The sequence below is a fragment of the Chlorocebus sabaeus genome, chromosome 16, assembly GCF_047675955.1.
Source record: "Chlorocebus sabaeus isolate Y175 chromosome 16, mChlSab1.0.hap1, whole genome shotgun sequence".
Classification (NCBI taxonomy): Eukaryota; Metazoa; Chordata; class Mammalia; order Primates; family Cercopithecidae; genus Chlorocebus; species Chlorocebus sabaeus.
Genome location: NC_132919.1, coordinates 43331018 through 43345522, shown reverse-complemented (window position 1 = coordinate 43345522; position 14505 = coordinate 43331018). Strand labels below are relative to the sequence as shown.

At 34.3% G+C, this 14505-nt stretch overlaps 1 protein-coding gene across 1 annotated transcript in view; it reads left to right on the top strand.

Annotated features, from left to right (window-relative positions):
• STXBP4 (syntaxin binding protein 4) overlaps positions 1 to 14505 on the top strand; it is a 197943-nt gene that overhangs the window by 98634 nt on the left and 84804 nt on the right. The window contains exons 13-15 of the mRNA XM_008011417.3: positions 5303 to 5479; positions 11952 to 12068; positions 12559 to 12608. Of these exons, the coding sequence (XP_008009608.1) occupies positions 5303 to 5479; positions 11952 to 12068; positions 12559 to 12608 (344 nt within the window). The remainder of the gene's footprint in view (positions 1 to 5302; positions 5480 to 11951; positions 12069 to 12558; positions 12609 to 14505) is intronic.

The window sequence follows — 14505 nt, the reverse complement described above, 5'->3', positions numbered from 1 at the left end:
TTACCATGTTCTTAGGTTTGTTACCTAAGGTGGTACTTCAGCAATATTTTGAGGAAATCAGTCTTTCAGAAGTATGCAGAATACATTACAGTAAAGAACACAATAGGCAGGGTGATCACATATGTGATTTTCATAGCACCCAAGCGTGAGGTGATAAAGACATAAATCAGTAATACAGTGTTTAGAATGGAAATTAAGCAATGGCTGCAAATTACATTATAAATGAAGACTTCGCAGTGGTTAATTACCGGTTAGGTAAGGAGGAGGAGGAGTTGGCTAGATGAATCATGAAGGGGGAGTGAGGAAAGAGAAAAGAAAGCATATGTCAGAGGTTTATTAAAAAGTTCTATGAATTCATATTCTCCCCCATACACATTCATGCCTGAGGGGTGATTTATACCTTCATTTGTCAATATCTGCAAAGCATTTTGGGATTATCCATTGATAGGTATATTATATATATTTTAACAAATCAGACTCATAAGTTAAGGAAGCTATATATAACTTACTTTTAAGCATTTTAATTCAATAGCCCTTTTCCTGCAGTAACCCTTAATCTTTTTCACAAGCTGTAATAGTACCAAGACCAAGAAGGGCTTTCCAAAGAGTGGATGTAGGAAGCTGATAAGAGAAGTATTCTTTAGGGTTTGGTAGCATAGGTTACATTGCACAAAAACAATTTCTCTTTGCAGTCACATTTTTCTCCTGTCACCTATTGACATTTTGAAAGATTTACTGATGAACTTAAAAATTGCAGAACTTTTAAAGTTGGTGATGTGAATGTGTTAGCCTAATTACAGATGGGCCACTGCAATTAATGCTTTTTCCTTCTACTGTAGGGAGCCATTCATTACAACTCGTAACTAGAGGAAAGGGCTTTGCATGATTGTTGCTAACATTAAAAAATACATATGCAAATTGTGTTTCCAAACAACTCTCCAAAGTTCAAGAGCTGGTGTTACTAATTGAGTGCCTCAGGAAAACCCTTAATAAATTATTTTGTCTAGCTCTCTGATCACACAGGTGATTATGTATATTTTTTTCAAGGTGAGAAGGAGGAAAAGGAAAAAATTGTGCCAAGAACTACAGTAGTTTCTTCAATTCTTTTGTGAGAGTAGTTTTGATCTAATAAAATAGGTGTGATTTCCCATTATAAAAATGAGCGACAGAGTCTTAGAAAATTACGCAGCCAGAAAATTTTTATAAAGTAAGATTCTGATCTGAGATTCTAACCTAGTTATGTCCCATCCAAAGTCCATGCTTTTTCATTCTAGATCATGTTACCTTGTGGGGGAAAAGTGCTGTATGTGGACAAACACATAGCATATTTATTGTCCTGTGTGTGAGCTGTTACTGTGCTTTGTCCCAACAAAAATCCAAAGTATTGGTAGCCTACAAAGATTTTCATTAGTTCAGATTACGTTTTCAAAAAAGACTCGGTCTGATTTTCTTTAAAGATTCATTATGTAATCGTGAGGCAGAAAAACCTCATTTTATCAAGGGACAGTGTAAGTTGAAGACATTTCCTCAGTGTTGTCAAAAAAAAAAAGCTAGAAATTTTACTTCATAATTCAGGATTCCCTTCTAGTACATTTGCTCACACTGCTTAGTATTAAAAAGCATAATGCTTTTGTGGATTTTCTGACTTACTACTATATCTTCGTTTTTCTTTTATTATCTAACCTTCTAAACTGAATTAAATTCTATCTAGTACATAGTAAATCAGTAAATAGACTACAGCATTTTCCCTGATAGGATTTCAGTCTCATGGTGAGGTACCAGGAAAATTCTGACTCAATTGTTACTGACATAGGAGGCTGTACAGTTATTTATTAGAAGACAGCCTGGGAGGAAAAGAGAAAGTGGATTTATGTGATCTTGTATTGCTAAATACAGCACACTGCTGTTATCTTTTCTTTACTGCTTCCTCTAAAAGTCATCATTTCAATGCACTAATCTTTTAAACAGCCATTCAGTGGTAACTGGGCTAGAACTTTGCTAAGGGGTCACATTCACCAACCTGACAGTTATATATTTACTAAAGAAATAGCATGAATTTATTCAGCATCAAAACCTCTGCATCTTTTACCACCCAACTACATTTCACACTGTATTACCATCAGTGCACAATAATGGCTATATAAATTCCATCCAGATTCTTCATTTAATTAACTAGCATTCTTTGAACAAAAATAAAAGTGCTGTTTTTATAGAGGAATAAAAGCTGCTTGAAGTGAGTGTGAAGAAGACAAATCATCAAATTAGTTATTCTTCATTGCAGCTATGGAGAATTTTCTGCCCTTCCTCTTTCTCTTTAGAGGCTTTTTTTTTTTTTTTTTTTTTTTTTTAGCTTGATTGAATGAAAAATGGAGAGTGAAGCAGCTTCAAATATACCTATTATAATGACCACATCATAAGCTCATCCAGGACTGGGCACTGATAATATTGTCATCTAAAAGTGATTTTTTAAAAATATTTTCTGTAGTTGGCAGGGTAGTACAGCATAGCAGCCAAGAACGTGAACTTTATAACTAGACTGCTAAATCTTGGCCCTGTCACTTATTAGGTTTGTGATTCTGAGTTAGTTACTTAACTTTCCTGTGCATCAATGTCCTGTCTATAAAATGCAGATAATAATAGGAGGATAATAATAGACACATCCATGGCAGTGTGTGGATTAACTGAGATGATGGATGTAAAACATTGAGAACAGTACTGGCACATAGCCAGCCATTACCTCCTGTATGCACGGCAGCAGTCTGGTGTGAAGTTGATCCAGCTGTGTCACTAGAGACTCTCTTGATCATCTGAATGAAATTGACTGATGTGGTAGACTAGGTTAATGTACCTATCTTTTCCAGATATTTCTTTCCAAAAGTATTCTTTTATTATAAAACAATTACTTTCAGATACAAGGAAATAAAGTTATTTGAGTCAAGGGCATAGAAGGCAATTGGTTGACCACATCTCTCCATCTGGCACCCTGCTGCCAAATTTAGCTTTCTAAAGCACTGTTTTCTCATATTATTTTCTGCTCAGAAACCTTCAAGTCTTCTTCAGACTCAAGCTCCTTTCCCGTCATGCCTGCCATTTCTGTCAGAGCCTGACTCCCTCCCTTGGCACGACCTTTTTTTGTCCATTACTCCCCTATAGCAAGTCTCTACTCCAATCATAATTGATATAGTATTGTTTCCCAGTGTGACACATTTCTTCTTGTCTCTCTTCCTTTGTTCACATGGTTCTCTTTTGTAACATCCTCTTTTATTCATCCATTTATCTAAGTCATACCTGATGTTCTAAGTTGAGACAGAAAAGGAGAGGTTATCTTTTACCCCTTTGTATTTTTGTCATAAACATATTTGCTGCATGCAGTGGCTGCTAAATAAATGCTATTGATGAACTATCCTGTTGGCTTTACCTTCAAACTATATTTAGAATCTAACTACTTCACACCAACTCCACCACTATCACCCTTATAGAAGCTACAGTTAATTTTTGCCTGTCTCCTTTTTCTTCTCCCTGCTTCCAGCCTTGCCCACCATCTACAGTCTATTCTCAACACAGCAGCAAAAGTAACACTTTTAAAATTTAAGTCAGATCACATTGATTCTCTGCTCAAAACCCTCCAATCATTTCCTGTCTCACCCTGAGTAAAACGAAAGTCCTTGCAACGGCCTACAAATTCTCTTAGCCTCTGCCACTTCACTCTACCTCCATCCCTATATTCACTCTTGTTACCACTCTGCCCTCATGTCTTACTACTCCCCTCTTCCTGGACCCTACCACTCCTACCTCTGCTACACTGGCTTCCTTGCTGTTCTCTAGAAGACGTAAAGCACAACTCTATCTCAGGGCCTTCATGAAAACTGTTCCCCCTTCCTAGAAAGCTTCTCCTTGGGAAATCCTGATTCCATTCCTCCTGCAGGTCTCTGGTCAGTTATCTTCTCAATGAGACATTTACGTCTCATCCCTGATTTACTGCCTATCTCCCCAAACTTAGAGTGTAAATTCCAAAGAGCAAGAGGGAAGGCTTTTTGTCTATATTGTTTAGTGTCTACCCCCAGTATCTGAAACAGAACCTGACACATAGTAAATACTTAATAAATCAGTATTGAATGTATGAATGAAAAACTGACCCTTAAGAATATGCCAGTGTTCCTAACCCTCCCAGCACTTCAAATGTATTTAGGCTCAAACAAAAGCAAATGTCCCTTAACAGCTCTGAAAAAATTAAAATAGCCATAGTTTAATATTAGCCATGGCAATTGGAGCAGAAAGTTCTATCGCAGAGAAAAGAGATTTCTGCATCAAGTAAATAAAAAGAAATGGTTTACAGTATAAGAAGTGCCATATTAAATTATATTGGTGTCCTGGGGGACTTTCTTTGACCCGATCCCAAAGTACATTTTTTTCCCTCCAACTACATTTTGAGAGAGCAAGTGGTTTTGGCTACCCTATCCTCTTCCTAAGGTGGAGGGTATAGCTGTATGAGGAGTTTTTGTTTTTTCATTTAGAAGCAGAGTAAAACAGTAGAAAGACAGCATTAATGATGCAGTCAGGCAGACCTAGTTTCAGATTCTGGCTGTGTGTTCTTGAACAGGTCATATAACTTCTCTGAGTCTGTTTGCTTGTGTATGAAATGTTTTTTGGTAATGTCTTTCTCTCAATACTGTTTTAAAGATTAAGTAAGAAAAGACACGTGAAGCACCTGAGACATAACATGTGTTTAATAAATGTCTTGTGAGCATTGCATTCAACAACACAATTATGTACTTTGCTACTAACTGCTACTTTTTGACTTAAACCGAAAGTGAGAAGTAGTAGATAGATTGATGTCCCTGAGATAACTTTGGCCTCCGGAACTTGGTCCATGGAGAAGCCCCATAACACTACTACAAATCTCTCCGCAGCATCTGATGACACTGCAAGAGCCTTTTTAGAACATGAGTCCTACCACCTACTTGAGTTTTGTTGTAGCCTACTCTTTTTATCTTTTGAGCCCATTCTTATTCTTCTGTTTTCCATTTTCAACTCTCTTCTACGTCGTTTATTTTCAAAATGTTATGCTAGGTATATGAAGTCAAGAGTTTCCATACTGAAATCAACAAAGGAAAAAGTAAGATCAGGCCACTACCTCATATAATAAAATAACATAACTATTAATTTTCAAATTGAAAAATTAAAAAAATATGTGTATTGATTTTTTGGAATTGTAACTTCCAGAGCAGGGAAAATATTTTGTGTAAACCTCGGAAGTATTTCTTACATATTTTTTAAATGACATTAATTTTGAAATCTTTAGGAAGCAAAAGCTGTAGTTGAAGAAACAAGAGCCCTGCGTAGTCGGATTCATCTTGCTGAAGCTGCGCAGAGACAGGCACATGGAATGGAAATGGACTATGAAGAAGTGATCCGTCTGTTAGAGGCCAAGATTACAGAGTTAAAGGCTCAGCTTGCTGATTATTCTGACCAAAATAAAGTAAGCAAAGCAGTCATCTCTTCCAGTTACCATGGTTTCCTTGCCGTTGTCATGTATCCTGTTTTCATTTTCTTTTCATCTGCTCTTCTAAACTAGGTCAGTGTTTGTCTTCTATTATTCAATGATAGGATGCTGTGTCCTGATGGGGGTACTGTAAAGGTCTTGAGCCTTCCTTTATCCAGATGGCTTTGGGATGGAAAAGCATGTGCCCCAAATTTATTTAGGTCATCGGTCAAAATTGTTCAATTCAGGTATTAAGTCCTGGAACTCTTTAACATTTAGTTGATTACACTGGTATTTTTCTTTTGTTTCTAAACTCACTAATTTGTTTTATGGGAATGGGAGGAGGGGAGTCTAGGAATGGGTATGCTCTTTGATTGGAGCATTCAAGGAAGCATAAAAGTGAAAGAATGTTTACCTAATGCCTAGATAATTAACGGGAAGAAACTGAGTTTGAATTTTTTTTAAAGTAAGGTGTACTAAAATAGTTTCCAATAGATGATTTTCCAATTTCAATAGCAAAATACTGAATTTTTTTCAGAAGCCAGTGTGAACTTTTTGTTGTTGTTGTTGTTGACACAGAGTTTTGCTCTTGTCACCCAGGCTGGAGTGCAATGGCGTGGTCTCGGCTCACTGCAACCTCCGCCTCCCAGATTCAAGTGATTCTGCTGCCTCAACCTCCCAAGTAGCTGGGGTTACAGACACCCACCACCACACCCAGCTATTTTTTGTGTGTTTTTGTAGAGACAGGGATTCACCATCTTGGCCAGGCTGGTCTGCCCTCCTGACCTCAGGTGATCCACCCACCTTAGCCTTCCAAAGTGCTGGGATTACAGGCATGAGCCACCGCGCCTGGACAGTGCAAAGTTTTTTATGCAATTTTTTTTTACGTAATACATACTATATTCAGTGAAGAGGCTTCAAAAAACTATAATAGTCATATATATTTTTACTTTACTGAATTAAGGTAGAAAATCGAATAAATTGAAATAAATATTCATACATTTGTTCACTTATAAACATAACTGGTTATTTATATCTCTAATCCAATCAGTTTCTAAGAGAACATAAAGCAAATCTGAACAATTTATGACTATTTATTTAAACATTAAAAGGTTAAATACTTTAAATATACCACATGAAAATGAAACGGGTGTTAGAAATGCAAACTACCAAAGAAAATTTGAAATCTGTTAAAAGTCAGTAGGCTATTTCTCACATCTGTTCACTTAAACCAATTCCACAAGAAGGCTGAAGTTTCCATCACCCTTTGATAATACCACAAGGCCAAGAGGAAAACATTTAGTTGACAAAGCAGCAATATTTAGGAATATTACATATTTGTTATTTGTGACCTAGTATTTACATTCTGAAAATAGATATGTGATTATGTTATGTAGCTTTAGCCTGAGTATGAAAATACTTTGAGATTTATCACAATATCAAAAGTATTATTTATTATGGTTACTTTTGAAGTGAAAAATCAAGAGTGTTTAATATTTTAATTTTAAATAATATAACTTTCAAGAAAGTTCACATGAAATTATTCATTGTTTTTTGTTTTTTTTTAAGCTTGGGTTATTTGTAATCTCTTCCAGCTCTTAACTGAGAAACATTTTTGTCCTAAGTTGCCTGGTAATATAATTAATTCAGTTTTTGTCTCTTTTATCATAATTGGGTTCTCATGCCATTTCTTTTAACAAGACTCTAAGCCAGTAACCTGTCTCTGAAAACAGTCTTTAAAGTCTCTTTAAAGAGCTATTAATATGAGCATCTCAACATTCAACATTTTCTAAACCCAGTATCAGTGGAAAAAAAGAAGGAAACCTTTTTTTTTTTTTTTTTGAATCGTGAGATTGCTTAAAGAGACATTGACCAAGATGTTACAGAATTAAGATTCAAGTGTCTATTTGTAGGATAACAGATTCTTTTTGTAACAATACTTTTATTTTTCATTATAACTTTTTCTTTATGTTATTTATTTATTTATTTACCTTTTGGAGTTTTTATTCACCTTCAACATAAGAAATAAAACATTACTATTACCTTTGAAGACCCACAGTGTTTCTTTCCAGTTGCATCTCCCACCCTTTCCCTCAGAGATAACCACTTTCTTGGATTTATTGTTAACCATTTTCTTGAAAATTTTAGTACTTGTGTATACATTCCTTAACAATATGTTGTTTAGTTTTACCTGTTTATCAAATTTATATAAGTAAAAATATACTCTATGAATGATTCTGACCTGCTTTTCTTCACTCAACATTTTGTTTTTGCATTTCATCTCTTTGAAGTTTTTAGCTAGTTCATGTCTTCTCATTGTTTCTTTGTACTCTATTGTGTGGATATACTACAGTGTAATTATCCATTCTGCATTTGATGGACAGTGCAATTGTTTCTGTTCTCTTCTGTTATAAATGGTGCTAAGAACATTTTAGTACATGTATCCTGCTCCACATGTGTAATAGTTACCTGCTAGGAATAGAATTGCTAAGTTGAATAATTGTAAGTTTGGCTTTACTAGGTAATGCCTACTTATGCTTCAAAGTATTTGAACTAATTTGTATTCCCACCAGTAATGAATAAGAATTATTGTTTACCCCACATGCTTGCTGATGCTTTATTTTATTTTACTTTTATCAATCTGGTAGTTATAATACGTGTTGTCATTATAGTTTAATTTGAATCTCCCTGGTTACTAATGGCTTTGAGACAGTGATATGCTGGGACCAACTGACACTAGCTCATGAGAGCTGATTGCATGCATCTCTTCTCAACTCCATGTACAGTGATATCAGGTTGGTAGCTTGAAATCAGCCATAATGGGGTTATTTCTACCCATAAATGTTATAAACCAAGGTTTCCTCCTCCGTGGTAGCCAGTTGAGCATATATTTATCTCCTTATTAGGCGTTTGTGTTTCTTTGTGAAATGCTTCTTCATATCTTTTGACCCTTTTTCCAGTGGATTAGTTATCTTTTTCATATAGATGTGTAGTGATTCTTCTGGTTACTAATCCTTTGTTATTATATGTTATGAAAATATTCTTCCAAATTTCTAGCTTGCCTTTTCACTGTATGGTAAAATGGACAGGAGTTTTTAATTTTCGTGTAGACTAACTTAAAATCTTTACCCTCATGTGTCTTTTTAGAAGTCCTTCCATTTTCAAGGATATAAAGATATTCTTTTATATGGGCCTCTAAAAGTTTTAAATTTTGATCCCTCTGTAATTGGTTTTGTGGCAGTGTATGAGGTGAGGATCCATTTCATTCTTTGTTTATTCAAAATGAGTAACTATGTCATCACCATGTTTAAAAAGCCCCTTCTTTCCTAGGTGATCTACAAAATAATCTCAGTCATATATCAAGATTTCATATGTGTATGAATCTGAGGTTCTCTATTCTCTTTTGTTGGTCGATGTATATTCCTCTGTGAATAATACATGGTGTTGCTTACTCTATCTTTTACAGTAAGTCTTGATATCTGATCATCCTACCTAATTCTTTTTCTTCAGAAATGTGTTGGTTACATGACCCTTTGATTTTTTATTATCTATTTTGGATTCAGCTTATCAGTTCCATCAAAAGAAAAAAAATGTATCGGAATTTTCACTGAAAATGTATTAAATATGTAGATTAAATTGGGAAGAATTTACATATTTATGATTTTCTTTATTTATGAACACCACTGAGGCACAGAAAGGTTACTTTCATTGTGACCAGATAATCTAGTTTATAGAATAATAACTGTTCGAAATTTGTTGACATTTGCCTCATGGCTTACCTTGGAGTCTGTTTACAAATGTTCAAAGAAAGCTTGAAAATAATTCTGAACTTGTTGGATGCTGTTGTTCTATATAATCCACTAAATCGGGGTCATTAATTGTGGGGTTCAGTTCTTCTCTGTTCATATTAATTTGTCTGCTACAGCCATCATTTACTCATAAAAGTGTGGCAGAATCTCCCTTTTGGCTTCTCTTTTTAAAATTGTTTTGTATATACTTTGAAGTAATGTTTTTAGGTGCATACAAGCTTGGAATTGTGTTATAATTCTTTTATGAAAATGTCATGACTCTTCAATCTAGTAATCCTCTCTACCCCTTAATGCCTATTTTTGATTGATAATAAATAGTAGCACCAGCTTTCTTTTAGTTGGTATTTGTCTAAATACCATACATTTACTTTCAACTTTTCAATACATTTTAATTGTATCTATAGTAAATAACATGTAGCTGGATTTTTTTCCCATCTTACTAATTTTTGACCTTTAATTGGAAAGACCTTCCTATCTACACTCTTTTATTTGCTCATGTACTTGGCCTGATTTCTGCCCTCTTATTTTGTACATTTTATTTTCCCCATGTGCTCTAGTTTGTAATTTCCTGCCTTTTCTAATTTTTTTTATTGGTTCAGATTTCTCCTATGTCACCTTGCCCCATTACATTCATTCTTCTCTGTTGTTTTCAAAGTTACACATTCTGTTTCTAATTTTTAATGATTATCCTAGAAATTTTAACATTCTGATTTAACTTCAATTATAAAATTAATCAGTACCTTTTTTCTCTTCTTCTAAATATTATAAGCACTTTAGAACACAAATCCAATCATCCCTCCTGACTTAATTTCCATTTTTGGCAGTATTTTAGTTCTTTCTTTTCTTTTAAGACCACAGATTAGACATTGATTATTTATTTTGTGTGGTCAGCATTTGCTTAACAGACTCCATGTTTAACATTTTCTGTTAAACGTTCTTACATCTCAGACCTTCTCACTTTGTTGCTTTCTTCATGAGTATGTATTTTAGAAATTCATGTAGTAAGGATCTGATGATAAAAGCTCTCCACATTTTATTTGTCTGAAGAACATCTTTATTCAACTCTTGTTCTTGAAATATATTTTTGCCACATTTAGAATGTTAAGTTGGCATTTAATATCTTTCACTGTTTTTATTTCATGTCTATGATGTCAGCTGTCAATCTGTCATTTGTTTGCAATCTGTTTCCTTCTATATGATTTTAAGATCTCTTTGGCTTCAGTGTTCAGCGGTTTGACTGTGATGAATCATGTGTTGACTTACTTTAATGTGTACTGTTTGGGATTCATTGAGCTTCCCAATTCGAAGAGCAATGTCTTCTGCCATTTCTGGAAATCACTAAGCTATTATCCTGAGTGATTTCTCTTTCATTCTTTGTATTTGTTCTTATGTAATTCAGATTGGATGTGTGCTATAGCTTCTTCTGGCTGTTTTCTCTTTACCTTTTCTCCCCATTTATATTTCAATTTTTGTCTTTCTGTTCCATTATGAGAAGTTTCTTTACCTCTGTGGTCAAGTTCACCCATTCTCTTTACAGTTGTATGTAATTGGATGTCAAATCTATAAATAAAGTTTCTAATGTAGTTATGTTACATTTTTATTTTTGAGATTTATTTTTTATGTTATCTGGATCTATTTCAATAGTTTCTTATGTATTATACTTTAAGTTCCCTCTTATTTTAAAAAACATATTAAACATAATTGCTTTATATTCTGTATCTGCTCACTTAAATATCTGCTGTCTTTATAGATCTGATACTGTACTTTATTTCCTTCAGTTAGTTTTCATTCATAGAGCTTATTTTCTCATATGTTTAGTGATTTTTGCTTGTGTCTGTGAGGTCATGTTCTATCAATGCATTATAAATGGGAATTCTTTGAGCTCCAAGTTTTAGAAATCTCTCTCCAGAGTTTTGTGTTTGCTTCTGCTAGCCTGGGACCAATTTAAACCAAAATTTCGGCATATGGCTTTTTAGGCCACACAGGTAATGTAAATTCTGGCCCCAAACCTGCGTGAGTGGGGACTTTTGGTTAGGAATTATTCTGGAGAAACTTTTTTACTCAAGTCACCTGAGCCAACATCAAAACACTGTTTACCTCTGTGAAGTTTACTACTTCCTCGTTCCCATTAAGGTTCTTCTGTTTTCCATTTGTGACTCTTGAGACCCCAAACTCTAGGCCACCAGGGATCAGCGTATACCCTCTAAGCAAATTATGCTTCAGTGCTGTCTTACCCCAGTGGGTTCACTTGGCATTGCTGTTGCATGTCTCCATGGAATTCCTTTATGTCCTTGCTAGCTTTGTCTTACTTCGTGTGTGTGTGTGTGTGTGTGTGTATCCAGCATTTTTAGTTGTGTTAAATTGGTAGAGGTTTCTGTCAGCATCTGGTAAGACACATTGCAAAAAAAAAGAAAAACCCATAAACTAATTTAAATGTATTTTTTACTATAAGAATCAATAAACTCATATACAGCTTATCTCATAAAACTTGCAGCATCTCCATGCAAATTAACTTTTAAATATGCAGTTAATTTCATGCTTCCCAAATCAAAAGATATGTACAGTAAGAGAAAAAAATAATTTTGTAATATTGAATAATAGGGATCAGTAATATAAAACTGAAGAAATGTGTAAATGTTCCTTTTGATATCTCTGTGCAGGAAAGTGTTCAGGATTTAAAAAAGAGAATCATGGTACTTGACTGCCAATTACGAAAATCAGAAATGGCTCGAAAAACTTTTGAGGCATCTACTGAAAAGCTTCTTCATTTTGTAGAGGCAAGTTTTTCTGTTCTATTACGTTCATCTTTAAAAAATATATAGGCAACTAGCATATAGATAAATGTTACTGTATTTGGTACCTAGTGAAACATTCTCTAGTCTCAAAGCAGCAGTGCTGACTTGTGATCAGATTTAGAACTGCATACATGTTGAAAAGATTGGCTCACATTTTATAGATTGTTTAGAGAAATAATTGACACCAGGTAATGTGATTCCAAATATATACTATATTAATGAATAGTTTAATAAAAATCCTGATAATGTATAAACATTATTTGATAGCTATTTACCTTATAAAGAAATGTTTTATAGCTGTTATATTTCTGAGTAAAATTGCATGTTAGTTCAATTGTTTCCCCCACCCCCATGTAATAGAAACATCAGTTTAATCCATGGACAGAGGAGGTTGTAAATATTAATCAAGAAAAGATCTTTTTTAAAAACTGTCAAACTTATATATCTCCTTCACCATCTTGTTTGTTGCTAGGCAATTCAAGAAGTATTTTCTGATAATTCTACTCCTTTATCAAATGTAAGGTAAGAAAATTTAAGTGCTTTTTGCAGAATATGGGTAGTGATTAAATTCTTCATCTGGTCATTGTGACTCAAATAGTAAAAATCTCTTCAATAGTCCTAAGATGCTGCATAACTCCCATTGGATGCCATCACATGGAAATAGGTGCCAGGACATGTTGTTTTGGGTCCCATCTCTATTAAAGAAATTCCTGGAGGTATTTAGTCAATCATTGTAACCTTGTAATCTAAAATTGTGGTAGGAACCACCTATCCTGTCTTTGTCAAAAATTCTATAAAGATGAGATTAACTTGAAATTCTTTAATTGTCCTGCATATGAATAAAAGTTACTGGTCACAGGTTCACTACTAAAGGTTAGACTCAACACAGCAGACTAGTTGTTCTGACAAACAGAATTTTGGAAAACATATTCATGCAATCATTTTCTTTCATTTTCATCTCTCAATAGATATAAACAAAAGAAATATATTTGGAGAGTATACCTGTATTATGTCGTTATTCATAATACGTTTTGGATTTAAAGTTTCTTACTAGAAGCTGCAAACATACCAATCAAATTTATTTATTTCAAACCACAAGTTTATGGTCATTTTGATACATGATGAAAGAGATTTATAAAAGAAAGATTCTTGTTTATGCATTTCCAAAGCAATTTTTTTCTGATCTCATAATAGCTGCCACTAGTCCTAGATACATCTTCTACTTCTAGCAATATACGCTTGCAGAAACAGGTAGACTCAATGAGGTCAGGTGTGGTGGCGCATGCCTATAATCTGAGTATTTTGGGAGGCTGAGGCAGGAGGATCACTTGAGCCCAGGAGTTTGAGACAAGCAACATAGTAGTACATAGTGGGGCCCCATCTCTGCAAAAAAAAAAAAAAAAAAAATAGCCAGATGTGATGGCACATTCCTATATTCCTGGCTACTTGGGAGGCTGAGATAGGAGGATTGTTGGAGCCCAGGAGCTCCAGGAGATTGAGGCTGCAATGAGCTGTGATCATACCACTGCACTCTAGCCAGGATAACATAGTGACACCCTGCCTCAGAAAATAAATACTCTACCCCTTACTGTGAAAACAGCAGCTTAATAAATGAAGATATTTTGGTCCGCATAGCATTTTTTAATTTAGAAGAATATTTATAATTCACTTCTAAACTCATTTTAGTGTAATGTTTTACTTCTTATGATGAAGGGATCTGACATGTCTTCTTACTCTCCATGCTGCTTATGATACAAGAAAACACTGTGAATTTCATGATTTTTACTCTCAGTAAGGATCTTAAAATAATCAGTAATCATATTTATTTCTTATATGGGTTAAGTGTGTCACCCACCCTCAGCTTTCCAAGGTCTTAGTTTTACCTTGACTAATAATTCAAAAGTTTTGTTTTAAAAATTAAGGTTAAAATGGCTATGTGAAAGCCAGAGCCTGCCCTTGCCTTAAACTGCTTCATGGAAAAAAAGACGACTTTAAATAGCTACATCAAGCAACATTTCATGATGTCTTAGTAAATTAAACACTAGTAAAATCTGGTGCAGTCATTTCAATATAGCATATCTTCTACATGGATGTTGGCCTTGGTCATTCAACACAGAATAAAGGCTATGTATTTGAATTTGAGAATTGATGCTTTTGTTTCCCTTTGTGAGTTAATATCATTATGCTTAGGAAGATGGACTATAAATAATGACAATTTTGTCATCAGTTTAAAATTTTTTTTTTCAAGTAAGTTTTAGTGTTTTTTTTGAGGAAAACATTTGATTTTTAATTAGATCAGAATGCATTCATTTTAGGTGACATTTGCATTTCTTAGAAGTGATATAAATGCTCTAGGCTGTTTTTGATTCGAGGCAAAAAATGGAATAGTTTAAGAGATAATTTCAGGAGCAAATACGTA